The sequence below is a fragment of the Oncorhynchus tshawytscha genome, linkage group LG14, assembly GCF_018296145.1.
Source record: "Oncorhynchus tshawytscha isolate Ot180627B linkage group LG14, Otsh_v2.0, whole genome shotgun sequence".
Classification (NCBI taxonomy): Eukaryota; Metazoa; Chordata; class Actinopteri; order Salmoniformes; family Salmonidae; genus Oncorhynchus; species Oncorhynchus tshawytscha.
In genome coordinates this window covers 14,239,772-14,259,081 of record NC_056442.1, presented here as the reverse complement: position 1 = coordinate 14,259,081, position 19,310 = coordinate 14,239,772, and the positions used below count along the sequence as shown (strand labels likewise).

Here is a 19,310-nt window from a genome sequence, read left to right as displayed (position 1 = left end):
TCTGGCTTCTTTGATGGCTCTGCCTGGCTGTCAAAGCCCCATGAGACAGATGGGTGGATGGAGCAGTACCGTGTGTGTGTGAGAGAGCCGTTCTGACAGACTAAGATGTGTGTGTGACAGTAATACATGTAAAGAGCTGTGGTTTGCCGGCTAATGATACCATTGGGAACGTGTGTGACTGCACGCAGGAACAAAAGCACACCGGACACCCCCCCCAAAGCCTAACTCACACACTGTGCTACCAAACGCACACAATGAAAATCCCCTTTGATATGAGGATGATGGTCTAATGAAAAGAGTTATCACATAGAGACGGTGAGCGCGCAACGCCACCACTGCTCATTACGTATAATGTGGCGATGATGCAAAGCCCATAGCCACACGCCCACAGAGTTCGAGAGAGACTGGGTGTGGGTGATTTTGTGTCTATCCATTTATTTGTGTGTGTGTGTGTGCGCCTGTGTGTGTGACAGCTGTAGATCCCACCACACATCGCTCTCAAAGGAGAGTCATATCTTATCTGCGGTACATCTCACTTTGCCACCAGCCCTTCCTATCTGTCTGGGTGCGTCCCAAATGGTTTCCTATTCCCTACATAGCGCACTACTTTTGACCGGGGCCCAGAGGGTGCTTTTCCGCCTGTTCCTCTGTGGCGGTGGAGACTGTTCGATAACATGCCTGTCATCACATGAGGGATTCATGTAGTTACGCTATTTACGAACCCTCAACCAAACAGTGAGTCTCAGTGGCGCTATTGTCCTCTCACTGATGAAACACAATGTAAGCCAATGGGAAGATGTCCGTTATGATTTCAATATGAAATAGGTAGAGTTCTTGTACAGTGCATCCGGTAGAGTGTGTGTATAGTGCATTGATTCTGTGCAATAGCCGTTCAGAAACTGACACTACTTCCATGCGAGCCAGTGCATGCTGCCGCCAGATAAGCTTGAAAATCGATAGACCAAATAAGCGATTTGATTACTTCCTGTGGTCTCTCATGAGAGCATGAGGAAGATTCCGACTGAAGTCAATGGAAGAGTGGCACACTCTCATTCACTGGCGTGTTGAGTTTCTCGGTTTTCAAGCTTCTCTGACGCTAGCCCACTGTGGCTCGAACGGAAATAGAACGATAGTGGGTAAGCGGCTACTGTGTCTCCGACTGTAGCCATAGATATAGTACTCTGATTCTCAAAGATATTCTATGATCGTAAGTACACTTCAGCACGACATATGTGCATCTATACTATGCACTTATTGTCCTCAAACCTTTTCAATTAAAAAGCACATATATATTTTTCTCACTCAATGATTTAATGTCCAGTGTCATCCTTCTCATATTTTATATACGCACCTTTTACATACCTCGCACATGAAAACTTAAAAACACATTCAATGTGCATCAAATGTGGGAAAACTCTGGGCCATTCCAAATCAAATGATCAGGAAAAACTCCCCAGGAGCAGGAAAAACTCCCTAGGCCCTAATGCAATGCACTGACCTCTGCTCCTCTCCCCCTGGCTGTGACAGGAGAGCCAGGAGGCGGCTAGCCACCAGATCCCAGACGGCCCCTCCGGACCCCCGGCTCTAGCTGCAGCCCTGGAGTCCCACCACCACAGCAACGGTCCCAGCTTTGGAGGTGAGAGGACACAGTAGGGCCTGAACTAGGGAAGAGATGAGCACACTCATACTGGTGCTTGACTTACACACACACAGATGAATATAGTATACTCACAGACGCAAACATTCACACTTGCCATAAAAACAAACAGTGTACAGCGGCTTTATCACAACAGTTATATACCCTGAACAAAAATATAAACGCAACATGTAAAGTGTGGGTCCCATATTTCATGAGCTGAAATGTTCCATACCCAGAAAAGACGTTTATATTTTGTGCACAAATTTGTTTATATCCCTGTTAGTGAGCATTTCTCCTTTGCCAAGATAATCCATCCACCTAACAGGTGTGGCATATCAATAATCTGATTAAACAGCTTGATCATTGCACAGGTGCACCTTGTGCTGGGGGACAATAAAATGGCGCTCTAAAATGTGCAGTTTTGTCACAAAACACAATGCTACATATGGATCAAGTTTTGAAGGCGATTGCAATTGGCATGCTGACTGCAGGAATGTCCACTAGAGATATTGCCAGATAATTGAATGTTCATTTCTCTACCTTAAGCCACCTCCGTTGTTTTAGAGAATTTGGCAGTATGTCCAACCGGCCTCAACTGCAGACCACGTGTATGGCGTCATGTGGGTGACTGGTTGTGAACAAGGTGTCCCATGGTGGCGGTGGGGTTATGGTATGGGCAGGCATAAACTAAGGACAACGAACACAATTGCATTGTATCAATGGCAATTTGAATGCACAGAGATGACGAGAGCCATTGTCATGCATGATAATGCATGTCACAGGCATCTGTACACAATTCCTTATACAAACTGTAACTAGGTCAAATCTTTCAAATCGTTACATGTTGTTTTTATATTTTTGTACAGTGTGTGTTAATATATAAACTCAGCAAAAAAGAAACGCCCCTTTTCAGGACCCTGTCTTTGGGTGGGTTTGTGCCCATAGGCGACGTTGTTGCCGGTGATGTCTGGTGAGGACCTGCCTTACAACAGGCCTACAAGCCCTCAGTCCAGCCTCTCTCAGCCTATTGCGGACAGACTGAGCACTGATGTAGGGATTGTGCGTTCCTGGTGTAACTCGGGCAGTTGTTGTTACCGTCCTGTACTTGTCCCACAGGTGTGATGTTCGGATGTACTGATCCTGTGCAGGTGTTGTTACATGTGGTCTGCCACTGCGAGCATGATCAGCTGTGCGTCCTGTCTCCCTGTAGCGCGGTCTTTGGCATCTCACAGTACGGCCATTGCAATTTATTGCCCTGGCCACATCTGCAGTCCTCATGCCTCCTTGCAGCTTGCCTAAGGCACGTTTACGCAGATGAGCAGGGACCCTGGGCATCTTTCTTTTGGTGTTTTTCAGAGTCAGTAGAAAGGCCTCTTTAGTGTCCTAAGTTTTCATAACTGACCTTAATTGCCTACTGTCTGTAAGCTGTTAGTCTCTTAACGGCCGTTCCACAGGTGCATTTTCATTAATTGTTTATGGTTCATTGAACAAGCATGGGAAACAGTGTTTAAACCCTTTACAATGAAGATCTGTGAAGTTATTTGGATTTTTACTAAATATCTTTGAAAGACAGGGTCCTGAAAAAGGGACGTTTCTTTTTATGCTGAGTTTCTATGTGTGTGTGTGTGTACACTACCCTTTAAAAGTTCGGGGCCACTTAGACATTTCCCTGTTTTTGAAAGAAAAGCTCATTTTTGGTCCATCAAAATAACATCAATATGATCATAAATACCGTGTAGAAACAGACGCCTCACAAGTCCTCAACTGGCAGCTTCATTAAATAGTACCCGCAAAACACCAGTCTCAACATCAACAGGGAAGAGGCGACTCCGGGATGATGGCCTATATATATAGTACCAGTAAAACGTTTTGACACAACTACTAATTTTTTCTTTATTTTTACTATTTTCTATGTTGTAGAATAATAGTGAGGACATCAACTATGAAATAACACATGGAATCATGTAGTAAACAAAATAAATGTTAAACAAATCAAAATATATTTTAGATTCTTCAAAGTAGCCACCTTTTGCCTTGATGACAGCTTTGCACACTCTTGGCATTCTCTCAACCAGCTTCATGAGGTAGTCACCTGGAATGCATTTCAATTAACAGAATTAACTTGTTAATTTGTGGATTTTCTTTCCTTCTTAATGTGTTTGAGCCAATCAGTTATGTTGTGACACGGTAGGGGTGGTATACAGAAGATAGCCCTATTTGGTGAAAGACCAAGTCCATATTATGGCAAGAACAGCTCAAATAAGCAAAGAGAAACAACAGTTCATTACTTTAAGACAGTCAATACGGAAAGTGTGTGTGTGTATTCTGTACATGTTTCATGAGACGTACAGAGTTGGCCTTGCTCAGCTAAATGAAGTATGGATCCATTATTCAGAGAGAATCAGTTGCTTTCATTTCCATTGTGTATGTGCTTGCGTGCACACAGTTGAAAATCTATCCCTCAATACTGTTTGTCTCCGTCAGTTGATTGAGTGTGTTTAGGTCTACTGCATTACTCTCCTAGGCAGGCAGTCTTACAGACAACTAGCATTGACACAGCTTCCAATGCAATGGCTGTATACCAAATGGCACCCATTGGGCTCAGAAGTATTGAACTATATAGGAAATAGGGTGCCATTTGGGACATATCCAATGCCTCCTGTCTCAGTGGCCCATCATGAAAAGTGATGACTGCTTTAGCTCCAGCCAGAGGAAGATATATTTCTCCTCTTATAACAGGACTATCACTTTTGCCAAATATGATCCTGCATTTACATGGCATAGACCTCATTCATGTGTCTTGACACAGTAGTAGTAGAGTAGAAGTTGCCATTCAGCACTGATCTAGGTTCAGCTTAACCACCCTCAATCTTAACCGTAGTCTTCAGGGCGATAGACTCAAAACTGGTCTTTGATGAAACACTCCATCCTACTCTTTTAAAGGCACTGGTCACTGGTGGAATTTCTGATTGATATGTGTCTGTCTGTGCTGTTTGTCCGTATCCTCTCCCCGTCCAACTCCTCTGCACGAAAACAAACGTGCTTCCATTTGGTTCCTAGTGAATACGACCATGATTGGATAGGTGGACGCATGGGTTCCACCACGTACTGTAGCTTTCACCTGTCCAGTCCTTTCGAATAAGTGATGTATGATTCAGCTCAGATCATGACACAACTATGTTATACACTAAGTATACAAAACATTAAAAACACCTGCTCTTTTCTCAGTGAGCGGAACAAGACTCCCTATTCTCCTGAGGGTCCCCTTCATACAGAGAGCACAGCAACCCAGGCAGACGGACTACCCTCAGACAAGGAACTCTAAGAGCACGGACCTGGGTGAGCACACAGTGTTGCACACATGCACTCACATTCCGATATGGAGGGATTTCAGTGCCAACCGAAATTGCATTTGAATTCCATAGTTTTTAATTGGTATTGAGATGTTGAATTTGAATGTATTCTTTTTTAATTGGTAATGCACAAATTGAATAATTTCATTCATAAATTCAGTATTGTATTTCATGATTTGAAACTGACTTGAATGAATATTGCATTCAGTTTAAAAATCACTTTAAAAAAAATGTATATATTGCATTTCAGTTTGATGATGTCAATGTTGTGAAAGGAGTGCCCTATGGTGGGGTTATGGTATTGGCAAGCAATAAGCTACGGACAATGAGCACAATTGTATTTGATCAATGGCAATTTGAATGCACAAAAATAACGTGTCGAGATCCTGAGGCCTATTTTTTTTATTTTAAGGTTTCTGTGACCAACAGATGCATATCTGTATTCCCAGTCATGAAATCCATAGATTAGGGCCTATTGAATTTATTTCAATTGACTGATTGCCTCATATGTTGTGTAAATATTTTTTGGTTCTATATATATATATATATATATATATATATGTGTGTGTGTGTGTGTGTGTGTGTGTGTGTGTATAACCCTGGAATGAGTAGGTGTGCAAACATCTCACTGGTATTATATATATATATATATATATAAAACCTTCTTTTTTTAAACAAATCAAAGTATATTTTATATTTGAGATACTTCAAAGTATCCTTTGCCTTGATGACAGCTTTGCCCATTTTCTCAACCTGCTTCACCTGGAACACTTTTCCAACAGTCTTGAAGGAGTTCCCACATATGCTGAGCACTTGTTGCTGAGCACTTGTTGACCCTTCCACTGTCCACCATGCATACAACATCTGTAAGGTCCCTAGTTAAGTATTGCATTTCAAACACAGATTCAACATTATCACATGGGCCCATTGTAATGTTATTAACTTGGCACACATATGACCATTAAAGCTTTGCCAATTTTTTTAACATGATATATTTTTGGGGGTATTTTACCCTCTTTTTCACCCAATTTCAACTCATCGCTCCCCATCGGACTCAGTAGAGGCGAAGGTCGAGTAATTTGTTCCCCGAAACATGACCCGCCAAATCCGCGCTCCTTAACACCCGGAAGCCAGCTGCACCTATGTGTCAGAGTTAACACACCGAAGTCAGCCTGCAGGCGCCTGGCACGCCACAAGGAGTCACTAGAGCACAATGAGCCAAGTAAAGCCCCCACCCCGGCCAAACCCTCCCCTAACCCGGACGACACTGGGCCAATTGTGCGCTGCCCTATGGGACTCTGCGACACAGCCTGGGATCGAACCCGGGTCTGTAGTGACCCCTCAAGCACTGGGATGCAGTGCCTTAGACCGCTGTGCCACTTGGGAGGCCTGACCTTTTCAAGACAAAAATTCCTGAACTAGACTCGTGTGTCTAGTCAGTCTGACACTGCTCTGTATGCGTGCGTATGCGCACGTCTCCGCATGACACTGCCAGTCTGTGCCAAGCATTGATCCTTCAGTCGTACCCAACTTTCTCCCTGAAAGCTGAGAGCACAGCAGCTTATTTCCTCATATTGGCCCCTGGGTGACCCTGTTAGCCTCTCTTTTCTTCTTGCTCCCGCCTTTTTTTGTTGCTCTCTTCTCTCATTCTTCCCCCATCTCTCTCTTTTCTGTGAAGTTTTTTATTTGCCTGTCGCTGGTTTCCAATCCCAGTTCATTAGTGTTGTGGATTAGGTTCCCCCTCCTAAACTAGTTGCACGCCGCTACTGCACATTTATTGGCTTTTATTAGGAAGAGATCCCCGCATCCTACTCACTGCTTCTCTTGTCTTTCTCTTTTTTTAATCTCTCTCCTTCTTTCTTGTTCTTTCACACCCTTTCCGTCCATCATTCTCCTTCTTTTCGCGCTCTCTGTGGATCTCTCTCTCTCTCTCTCTGTGGATCTCTCTCTCTCTGTGGATCTCTCTCTCTCTCTCTCTCTCTCTCTCTCTCTCTCTCTCTCTCTCTGTGGATCTCTCTCTCTCTCTGTGGATCTCTCTCTCTCTCTCTCTCTCTGTGGATCTCTCTCTCTCTGTCTCTCTCTCTCTCTCTCTCTCTCTCTCTCTCTCTGTGGATCTCTCTCTCTCTCTCTCTCTGTGGATCTCTCTCTCTCTCTCTCTCTCTCTCTCTCTCTCTCTCTCTCTCTCTCTGGATCTCTCTCTCTCTCTCTGGATCTCTCTCTCTCTGGATCTCTCTCTCTCTCTGGATCTCTCTCTCTCTCTCTCTCTCTCTCTGGATCTCTCTCTCTCTCTCTGGATCTCTCTCTCTCTCTCTCTCTCTCTCTGGATCTCTCTCTCTCTCTCTCTCTCTGTGGATCTCTCTCTCTCTCTCTCTCTCTCTGGATCTCTCTCTCTCTCTCTCTCTCTCTCTCTCTCTCTCTCTCTCTCTCTCTCTCTCTCTCTCTCTCTCTGTGGATCTCTCTCTCTCTCTCTCTGGATCTCTCTCTCTCTCTCTCTCTCTCTGGATCTCTCTCTCTCTCTCTCTCTCTGGATCTCTCTCTCTCTCTGGATCTCTCTCTCTCTCTCTCTCTCTGGATCTCTCTCTCTCTCTCTCTCTCTCTCTCTCTGGATCTCTCTCTCTCTCTCTGGATCTCTCTCTCTCTCTCTCTCTGGATCTCTCTCTCTCTCTCTGGATCTCTCTCTCTCTCTCTCTCTCTCTCTCTCTCTCTCTCTCTCTCTGGATCTCTCTCTCTCTCTCTCTCTCTCTCTCTCTCTCTGGATCTCTCTCTCTCTCTCTCTCTCTCTGGATCTCTCTCTCTCTCTCTCTCTCTCTCTCTCTCTCTCTCTCTCTCTCTCTCTGTGGATCTCTCTCTCTCTCTCTCTCTGGATCTCTCTCTCTCTCTCTCTCTCTCTCTGGATCTCTCTCTCTCTGTGGATCTCTCTCTCTCTCTCTCTCTCTCTCTCTCTCTCTCTGGATCTCTCTCTCTCTCTCTCTCTCTCTCTCTCTCTCTCTCTCTGGATCTCTCTCTCTCTGTGGATCTCTCTCTCTCTCTCTCTCTGGATCTCTCTCTCTCTCTCTGTGGATCTCTCTCTCTCTCTCTCTCTCTCTCTGTGGATCTCTCTCTCTCTCTCTCTGTGGATCTCTCTCTCTCTCTCTCTCTCTCTCTCTCTCTCTGGATCTCTCTCTCTCTCTCTCTCTCTGTGGATCTCTCTCTCTCTCTCTCTCTCTCTCTCTCTCTCTGTGGATCTCTCTCTCTCTCTCTCTCTCTGTGGATCTCTCTCTCTCTCTGATCTCTCTGGATCTCTCTCTCTCTCTCTGTGGATCTCTCTCTCTCTCTCTGTGGATCTCTCTGGATCTCTCTCTCTCTCTCTCTCTCTCTCTGTGGATCTGGATCTCTCTCTTTCTCTGGATCTCTCTCTCTCTCTCTCTCTCTGGATCTCTCTCTCTCTGTGGATCTCTCTCTCTCTCTCTCTCTCTGTGTGGATCTCTCTCACTCTCTCTCTCTCTCTCTGTGTGGATCTCTCTCACTCGCTCTCTCTCTCTCTGTGTGGATCTCTCTCTCTCTCTCTGTGTGGATCTCTCTCTCTGTGTGGATCTCTCTCTCTCTCTTTGTGGATCTCTCTCTCTGTGGATCTCTCTCTCTCTCTGTGGATCTCTCTTTCTGTGAATCTCTCTCTCACTCGCTCTCTCTCTCTCTCTCTCTCCGTCATGAAAATGACAGACTGAGATGAGGTTGTTATCTGAGGATGGGGGAGGTTGTTATCTGGGGGGGGTTGTTACCAGAGGCATGGGGACTGTATGACACTGTGACCCTGTGCTGTGTGTCACATTTGTAAGGATCACCCCCTTTACAAGGGGGTAGTTTCCCATTTCCAAACGGGGGTTAAGCCAGTTGAGTCAAGTCTGAGGGTTTATTTTTCGCACTAAGCAAAAAGTAATAAGCAATCTAAGCTCTGGTGCTTAGCAAATGTTTTCTTATGGGGACTGTAGGGTGCACAAGCAAAACATGGGCTGCATCTCAAATGGCACCCTATTCGGGAACTTTTGGCCAGAGTGTGTACTTATACATCAAGCTGCCTCATGCTACAAGGCTATTTATTTGACTTACTATAATAGGGAAGAGGGTGCCATTTAGGATGCACACATGGCTTCTTCAGCATTCCAGAGGTATCAGACGTTGGTTAAATAGGCTTAGCCAAAACTGTGATCCTAAACACTCGCTCTCAAGTCTGTCTTAATGGTTGCACCTGGGCCCGTATTCATAAAGCCTTTCAGAGTAGTAGTGCTGATCTAGGATCAGTTTTGCTTTTGAAATCATAAGGTGGGGACTAAATCGGCACTTCTACTCTGAGACACGTTTTGAATTCAGACCCAGGAGTTTTTCCCTTGACCACATGACCTGATCCAACATTAGTTGAGTCATGTACATGAAGGCACACGCGTGGAGAAGAAACCGTGGAATTCACTGAGCAGTAGCCATAGTGAGCTCACCAACACCAGCGACAAATTCCTATCCCAGCAGCAGAACATTTATCTGTGGGTGGGTGAGAGATTGTTGATGCTGCTCTCCGAACAGGGGGTGGGGGGGGTCTCTGTAACAATAAAAGCAGATTCATATGCACATTATTTTTTTAGCTTCGAGCCATACAGCTCTCACACACACACACACACACACACCACCAACCTTTTTGTGGCTACTGTATTTGAGGGAAAACGTAACGCGTGAAGACAGCAAATATAACAGCCAGTCTCATCCATTGTCCCCTCTGTCGCAGCTGCATTTCCTCTCCCTCTCTTTTTTTTCCTTTTTTCTTCTTCCGCTCTCTCGTTTCTCTGCCGGGAGAAAATTGACCTCATAAAATATGAAAAGGGATTATTTCAGAGAAATTGCAACGTAATGAAAACCTATTATTGTGTCCCGTGGTGCAGTGCCCCTCTGGCAGCTGATGCCGCTCCCTGCCTGCCTCCTCAATCCTGTTGGTGTGGATTAGAGAGAGGGAAAGAGTGATGAGAGAAGGGGGGGGTGAGGGAGAGAGTACCCAGTTCTTTGCCTCCCCACCCTATCGGTCTTTCCCTCTCACTCTTCTCTCCGTGTCTTGCTCCCTCTCTCTTTTTCTCCATCTCTGCTCAGAGAAAACAAAGGCAACAGTTTATGGTGTTCCAATATTCACTGTGTGTGTTTTCTGTGTTTCAGTGGCTGATGAGAGCAACATGAGATCCCTGGCAGAGCAGAGACCAGGTGAAGAAACACGCTCTTCCCCCTATCCATATCCCCAACACATACACACACACACACACACACACACACACACACACCACACACACACACACACACACACACACACACACACACACACACACACCACACACACACACTCTTCTCACACACCACACGCACACTCTTCAGACACACAAACACACACCTTCTCAAACAAAGAAAGCGACTGAACATTGAAAAAAGGTATGAAAAATAATCAGAATTTTCAGTGTGCTGTCATACTTACCGCAAAACAAGTTATGACCTGTTCAGGACCCTTCCGTAGTAGGGTGAAGTTGTCCCTAGACACTGGTCATGGGTCAGTTTTGCATTTCCCCACTAATGGTTCATGTAAGGATTGAGGGAAGGGGAAGCTGATCCTAGATCTGTACCTTTGGGGAAACTTCACCCTGGAGCGAACACACTTCAGCGGGGAGATGCTTTGTGTCACTGCACCTGTTTTATGTGTTCTCCTTACTCAGCTGGAAGCAGCAGGAAGTGATTTGTTAAGCTGCCTCTTTGCTCCGACAGCCCTAGATTGCATTAGACCGGGATGTTCTTAATTTGTCTCCTTTCACTTAAGTGAGAAAGAGGGTGCAGGGATTGAGTGATAGGCTTGAACGCACGCCCCCTGCAGACACGCGCCCACACACACCTTAAATCTCCCGCAGCAAAAACCTGTTGCCGCATAACAACAACTCTACAAGTCCCCACCCCCACAGTAAAGTACCAGGCGCAGCCCCCACCCCCCACATGATTTCCCTCAAAGCCCATTTTCTGATCGGTAGTCATAATAACCCTTATGGGCTATGATAGATAAAGAGATTCATTTTCTACATCAGCCTCTAACTGATGTGGAAGCTAATGTGTATTGACAGGCTGCACTGAGGCCAGTTTGCTGACAGGGCTGTTTTGGACTTGGCCCCGTGCATGATTCTTTAAATGGCCCCATGCTTCTTTATAGGCCTTGACATATTTCATTAGTAGGATGGTCTTTAAGAGGGGCTCCGCCTCTGGCTTTAATCTGGCTAAAACCTCTGTTCGGGCGGAGAGGGGGAGGGGGGGGAGAGAGAAGAGATGTAGTATGATGCAGAGTTACTCTTTCCTTCTATTTCTCTCTCTCGCTCTCCTTCTATTTTCCTGTCTCTCTCTCCCAACTCACTCGCTCTCTTTTCCTACTATTTCTTTCTCTCTCTCCTATTTCGGTCATGCTTGGTCAATCGCTCTCGCTCTCTCGTTTGCTTTTGACTTCTTCCTCTCTTGCTCTCCCTCTCTCCATACCTTCTCTATTCCTCGCTCTCTCCGTGCTCTCACTCCCTTTCTATCTTCCTCACCATTTTATGTTTGTTTTAAGCGTCTTTCTTGTTACTCTTCTTAGTCTTCTTTCTCTACTATCTCTCGCTCGATCTCTCGCCTCTCTCTCTCTCCGGAAGGGTCAGTCTTGTCTCTCTCACGCTTAGTCTGTCCACACCTATCCCAACTTCGTCTTCTCTTATTCTCCATATCCCAATTATCCACCTTTCTCTCTGTTCCTCTGTGCTTTCCTAGTGTTATGTGATTATAGGTAACATGCTCCATCCTTTGAGCTTCCCCTTCCAAATAATCCTCCCTTTCCCTTCTCTCCTAGTGCCCCTATATCTCCTTCGCCCTCTACCTTCTCATAGCTACAGCCTATATAAGCCCAGTCTTTAAAGCCTCCTGATTTAGGTTCTCTCTCTCTCTCTCTCTCTCTCTCTCTCTCTCTCTCTGTGCGTGTGTGTGCGTGCGCAAAGAAACACTAACGCATAGACACAAGAAACTTGTGGATTACACATGTGCATGTGTGTTTCTTTGCATGTATGTAACATAGAAAGAGGGCAGTAATCCTCAGGTCCTCTGAATAGACTAGTATGCATCAACAGCCGGAGGAGAACATGCTATTGTAGGAGAGGGGGATAGATGGATGTTTGGAGGGGGACTCTCTCACTCCATCTCTCCGGTGTGGTCTCTGTCACCATCTCTCCATCCTCCTCTTTGTCTGTCCCCCGGCTCTTAACATCTCCCTCTGGCAGCTCTACTCACACACAGGTCTGGGAACGCTTCCAACATGCGTGCGCGCACACACACACACACACACACACACACACTCCACTTAGTAGCCCTGCGCGCACACAGGTCTTCTAACAAATGTTGTGGTGTGTGTGTGTGCATGTTTTGCTCTGCTGATGCCTGGGTTTGTTTCTGTTGGAGATGGGGGATATCCACCTACGCTGAAGCCCTGTTAGATGCGGCAAACACTGGCTAGCTTCTGGCCTGCTGTGCAACTGGCTGTGTCCATTATTCTGTCTTGTCCCCTTCTGCAATTAGACTTTGAAAACATGTCGCCTTCCCTTTTCCACTGCCAACATGGAACCCTGCTTTGTTGTAGTTCGTATCGCTCTCTCTCTACCCAGCCCCCTTCTCCCCCATCTCACTGTTGTTGATTCAAGTTGAAAGTCACCATGTTGGGCTGATTTGAATTGATGGATCACTCTGTAGCGGGAAGGGCCATCTGTCTGTGTGTGTGTGTGTGTACATGTGTGTGCTCTGCCCACACTACATGCTTTGTGTTCAACCGCAGCATAGTAGTGTATTTCATTAAACCTAGCTTTAACAAGTGGCACATGTCCCATCTCTAGTCCCTGCCCCCCCTCCCATCCCTCCATGCGACTAATCCACTAAAGGTGAGTCTGTAATGATGAAATGGCCTTTTAAGTCCCCGACCATTATTAGAGCCATACGTCCAACGGAGCAAATATGCAGCCTGAGGCTCCATCTATACATCTAAACAGGATTACTGCCTACTGCCTGCATCTGTGTCCCGTCTGGGGACGCAATGTTAGTGATTTATCAGAGTGCACTCAGGGAGAGTAGATCAACTATGATTGGTTGCAACGTTAATTGGAACTAAACTGTGATTGGTCGGGACGTTAATTGGACTGTACTTTGATTTGAACTTTTGGGTTAAGTGAATTATTTCACACAAGACAGGGTAGTGGCCACTTTCATGTGCATTGCTTACTGTACCACTCTAAAACCTGTTTGTTTTGTTGTGTCTGCCTCTCCTATACTTTACCTTGCCCAATGAACACTAAATTATTCGGTTTTCATCTGGTAGAGCTCAAATGTCAACACCCAAAGGTTGTGGTATTAAAATAGGTTTGAAGGTTTCCACCCACCCACATTGAAACCATTATATACCTTTATTGGAAAGGGTTCAAATATAGGTTGTTTCACTAGTTCCCATCACAGTGAACGTGGTTTTATAGGCTAGACGAGAGATTGAATCCAGGGTTCTCCGAGTTGGAAAGATAGACATTATCGGTTTATCCTCCGTGATGATGAGAAGAAGAGGGAGGCTCTCACACACACACACACACACACACACACACACACCCCGACACGGACAGAGGTGTCTCCATGACAACTGACCTTTTTAAATCATCCACTGCAGGGAGAGGCTGCTTAAAAAGTGGCATTTCCATCACCGGTGGCGACCTTGCTCAGTTGAGCTGCAGAAATGCTCACTCTAGTCAAAGAATGAAAATGCCTACAAATGCATCAATATCTCAAGTGCCACCTACTGTCGATGTTCCCTTGAGCAAGTAACTTAACCCCCTAAATTGCTCATTGGGCGATGCACTGTGGCTGCCCTCTGCTCCAGCCTCTCCAATCTAATGTGTGTTTGTGTACTATATGTATATCGGGGGTTGAATAAAAGCAGAATTTTCATCTTGCGTGGACTAATAAAGTATGTCTTATATTCTCTCTATACCACACCATACCGTACCATTGGGGTCCGCCCTATGCGCGTTCCCTCGGCCCTATGCGCGTTCCCTCGGCCCTATGCGCGTTCCCTCGGCCCTATGCCGCGTTCCCTCTGCCAGCGGCATCCAATGTGACTGCAGTATTCAAGTCAAGAGGCATTCTGGCGTGTGAGTCTATGCTTCTCTGCATCATACTTGTGGTCATAATGTGTTTTGATTTGAAATATACAGGTGTGTGTTGCTGGAGATAGTTGCGTAACATTACTCATATTGCTCAAAGTTGTATTCAGATGGGCAGTATTGGTTTGTGTGAATCCCCCTACGGAATTCCTGTCAGAGGATTGCACCTATCACCGATGCTTGTTGACCTGACATGATGAGTGAGTGAACCCACATTGAGCATCTGGTCCACAGCAGGCAGTGATAGGAGTCAAATGCTTGTTTCACCCTTGAAATTCTGCAGGCGGATGATCGCCCTCCTGTAGCGCTCATTATTCAGTTACATCTACCTTCACCCATGTGACATACCTACACTGGATATGGACGAAGAGAAGACACACACACACACTCTCTCAAACATGCAGACACACACACGTGCCCACGGGCGCGCACAAACACACACACAAACATGTATGCGTGCATTTGCGTGCGTAATGCAATGCACACACACACACATACAGGTGGTGTTATGCTTGCAAATGCACACAAGCGTGTACTGCACACACACACACACACTCTGAGCACAGCGTTCACTGCAGAACCCAGCAGCAAGCGGCTTAATTCTATCAAGCTGCTAGCCGGACAGCCACAATTACATTTGTGACACAAATCCTGCTTCTCAAATTGAGTGTTTTATTCCTAAACGTACCCGCTCTCTATTTATAAACCCTTATTTCACACAAATCCAACTTCTTCCTCAAAGTCAATTTAGGACTTAAAAGCCACTGCTGCAGCAGCTCTGGCTCACTTTCCCTCCTTTCCCCTCGACTCTATCGCCCACTCTCCAAAGATCAATTTCAATGAGAAATATTCTCATGCTTTGAAGACTGAGTCGACAAAAGAGAGTCTAAAACGAGAACATTTTGAGCGTTTACCATCTCCGAGAGCGTTTTGAAGCATAAAAGTCTGGCAAATCCCTGGTGGGAGTTAGAAACAGACACTTAGAAATAGTCACTTTTTCAGTCGGTTTTCAACTATTTTCCATACCTTTTTAGCAAAATAGCGTTAGGGCCAAATGAAGGATAAGGGAACGATTTGGGACTGGCTGTGTGTTTCTCGCCACATCCCCTTTGCTTGTCTGTCTCTGCGGCCTACTCATGCATGCCCTGGTCTGGCGATGGACCTCTGTGACTAACCTACAGCACTAGCCATTGGACTGACCTTTCTCCTGGAGTGCTATACCCTCCTGCGTGCTTTTGCTCCAACCCTAATTTAGAACACCTACTGCTCTAGCTGCTCACCGGGACCTTTTGTTGTGTGTTCCAGCAGGGTTGAAACAAACACCTGTACACCCAGGAGCTCCCCTTGAAGAGGGTTGGCCATGTGTATGACATGTGCAGTAGACCTTTTCCTGCCTGGCCCTTTTCTTCTTTGTCTCTTCTTTCTTTGTCCGCTCCCTTCTCCTCTGTGTCCTCCCGCTTTTGTTTCTTCTCCTTTATCCTCCTCGCACTCCTCCTCCATTACCTCCACCTCGTCTCTCTCTTTTTCTCCCTCTTCATTACCTGCGATCTTCCTCTTTTTCGTCTGTCCAATCGTCTTCGTGGTCCTCCTCTCATGTCTCACTTCCTCCTGTGGCCCGTGCCTGTGTACTCACGGCAGTCCTTTGGCTCTCCTCCACTCCCCTTCATCCTCTTCCTTTGCTTCTACATGAATGCATCGTTTCCCCCTCTCTCGCCTCCCATCTGTTACACCTGTCCCTATCCATCCTTTTTACTCTAACTCCCCATTTTAAATTGTCCAGCTCATCTCTCGCTCTCTCGCTCTCTCTCTCTCTCTCCACTTCCAGTCCTCCTCCTCCATCCTTCTATCCATGCTGACTGGGTGCTCCTTCCCCTCCCTCCCCGTCTCTCCCCTTGTCAGCGGCCTCATCCAGGGGGAGTGACCTGGGTCCCACCTTGGTCCTTTGGAAGTCCTGCTCCTTGGAAAGCCTCCAGTCGGCCATGTCGGAGGCCCGGCAGCTGAGCCAGGTGCCCTACCACCGTCCCAGGCCTCACACGGTGCGCCAGAGCTTCCGTGCCACCATCGACAAGTCCTACGACGGGCCCTCGGAGCCGGAGGACGGTAAGGGAAATCACCATAAACGTTAATGCAACACTGAACATGACTATGTTCCCTTGGACGTATGTACCCTGGGTCCTATGTTCCCTCAGTTCCCACAGCCCAGTGTTCCCACGGCCCAGTGTTCCCACGGCCCAGTGTTCCCACGGCCCAGTGTTCCCACAGCCCTATCTTCTAAACCAGGGGTCGAAGGGGCAGGGAGGACAAATACGTATTTTAATTTTGAGTATTTGGAGTGAATTTTGAAGCATTGGAGTGAACATGGGCCAGCATCCCTGTGGAATGCTTCTGACACCTTGTAGAGTCCATGCCCTGATGAATTAAGGCTGTTCTGAGGACAGAAGGATTTGCATCTCACTATTAAGGTGTTCCTAATGTTTTGTGCACTCAGTGTATGATTGCCTTTGGACCGATTATTCAGAAATATCCACACATGAGCTGTATAAACTTTGATTTATCACGGATATTAATAATGAGTAATTTAGCCATTGCGTAACTCGCTGACGTTCAGCGAACGGGGGGGTCGCAAAAGGACACACTGTTTAGCGGCTCAATGAATATGTAGTCAGCGTTTCTGGCCAGGGAACTTATTTAATCCCACAGCTGCACATTTTTGATGCAACATCTTTCATGTGAAGCCAAAGATCTGTCTGTGTGTGTGATGTGTGTGTGTGTGTGTGTGTGTGTGTGTGTGTGTGACCATCTGAGCATCCAAACTGAACTGTAAAGCACTAGAATTGCCTCTGACTTTCCCTCTGGCCTCAGGGAGTGGTTGCCTCAGGCTTAGAGGGGGGAACCAGTGATTCTGAATACAAGATTGGAGTCAGCACCCCCCTCTCCCACTTTCCCAAAAAGAGATGTCGGTGAACCTGGCTGCAAAGTGTTGAGTCACTGCAGGAGGGATGGGGGAGGTATATGAGTTTGTGTTTGTCCGCCTACTTTATTGGGTGTACGGCATCTGTGTTGACCTTAAGGCTGTCCCTGGCAACAAAAAAAAAAAATCTTGGTCGACTGTGAGTCGTCCTGTTCACATTGTTTGGTCGAAATGTTTAAACTTATTTTTCCACATATAGACACGCCCAATGTGTTTGAATAAAATCAACTACATGTGCACTGAGCTTGTCTGATGCTTTAAGCACACTGTTTGATGAAATAGTTAAGACACACAAATGACTCAAGAAAGAGCTCAATGGCCACACTGTTAAAACAATGGCATCGTGTGACTGGCGCACGTTGTCTCGCTCTCCTCCCTCCTGCAGCGTGAAGGCACCACAGCACAGCAAGTGTTTAACGCACGGTGTTAGCTGCAACGTCATGTTCAGCCATTTAGTTTAATACTTGTTTCTGACTGAAATGTTCCGTTACGGAAATTTGTTTAGGGAAAATATTCCCTGAACCCTGAGCTCTCTTTACTTGAAACATGCAAGTGTCGCATGTACAGTATGTGGCCAAGGCCTGACTTGTAGCCTTTCATAATCACATCAATAAATTGGTTTGAACAATCTCTGAACACCGTAACACGTGACAGCGAGATGGATGTGGAGGACGTGAAAAAGAAACTCGAAACGGGTGAACGTTTGCTCAGGAGGTAGAGGGGAAGTCGGATCTGTGGAAGACATTTAACTTAGTTGTGAATGCTACTGGCGATCAAGGTAAAGGAGGGCAGAGGAGCAAGCGTGGCGCGACTATTATGTGTACCAAACGGTTGCTGTTAGATTACAATATTCCATTTTTTCCTGACCTTTTAGAACAGCGTATACAACACTAAATATGTAAGCGCACCAGAGAGCCGGTTCGAATTACAGCAAACTGAAAACAGTTGCATGCGTTCGTGAATTGCTCTTTTATTTATTGTTTAGGCTAATTATTCAAAGCTCCCTTTATTACATTTTGAACAAAAATTCTTGATTCCATTTCAAAGCATGAACGCCTCGTATGCTGTGTGATGGCATGAACAAATGAATGAATGATTGATTGATTGATTGATTGATACTATATATTGAAATATAGGCCTAAATAAGTTATGGTATTAAGACGAAACATGATGTGCTCTTAAGCCTACATACAGCTCAATGGGGGTTACTATACAAAGCCTCCTAATGATAACGACATTGCTTATTATTATAATAATGATGATGATAATAATTGTAATGACTAAGTAGGAGATCAAGAAAACGAGGGTGTGGGAGCGAGAGCTGCTGGCATATTATGTGTGACAAACAGGTGCTGTTGGATTACAACAATTTTTCTGCCTGTTTGGAACAGTGTAAACAACACTAAATAAATTATAAGTAATAGCAGTCTTTTGTAACGGGGGAAAAAAAGTGTAAAGCATTTATTAAAGCATAGCAAAGATTTAAAAACAGACGAATCTGTGAAATTGCTTTATCCAACATTTTGCCCGTTGCATGAGTCTTGGTGCTCACGGAATCAGTAGGCTATTAAACAAACACTCAGACAGGCAACAAAAGCACGATCTGTCTTACTTCTGTAGATATATAGGGATGATTTATAAAGCCAGGCACATCTAAGTTAGACTATTGATTATAGACCTAATTAAGTTGGGTTTGCCACCCTCCTACATTTTCTGAGACAATCAGTCTAAGGCAAGGGCTGTTTCCCAATCTCTGCTGCTGTTGCCTCTGCTGCATTGTTCTACATCTCAATATGCTGGTTATCTTTGCTATTATGCACATAGCGACATAGGGAAAGGCACCAATTCTACGGCGAAATGAAGATCATGTTTCAGAACTGAAGACAGTGACCGTATCCAACGCAGGAGAAAACGCATTTGTTACAAAATAATATTAGTGTTGCGCCATTATTTTTGACATAATATAACCACATACAATTTCACTATCACGTGTCTTAGAGTGATGGACTGTCCCATCCCCGTGGCCTCAGCAATGGATTAGTCCACTGAGACGGGCGTGAAACTGACAGGTGGTGTCTTGTGCACCATGAAAGAAAGAAATTGTGACTGCTCGACTAAAGAAATCTCGGGCGACCATCAGCCTATTG

The 19,310-nt window shown here is 45.6% G+C and overlaps 1 protein-coding gene across 1 annotated transcript in view; it reads left to right on the top strand.

The window, feature by feature from the left end:
- The first annotated feature begins 1,201 nt into the window (after positions 1 to 1,201).
- LOC112267738 (partitioning defective 3 homolog B-like) overlaps positions 1,202 to 19,310 on the top strand; it is an 85,813-nt gene continuing 67,704 nt past the window's right edge. The window contains exons 1-5 of the mRNA XM_042296649.1: positions 1,202 to 1,207; positions 1,528 to 1,636; positions 4,868 to 4,978; positions 10,165 to 10,209; positions 16,092 to 16,292. Of these exons, the coding sequence (XP_042152583.1) occupies positions 1,202 to 1,207; positions 1,528 to 1,636; positions 4,868 to 4,978; positions 10,165 to 10,209; positions 16,092 to 16,292 (472 nt within the window). The remainder of the gene's footprint in view (positions 1,208 to 1,527; positions 1,637 to 4,867; positions 4,979 to 10,164; positions 10,210 to 16,091; positions 16,293 to 19,310) is intronic.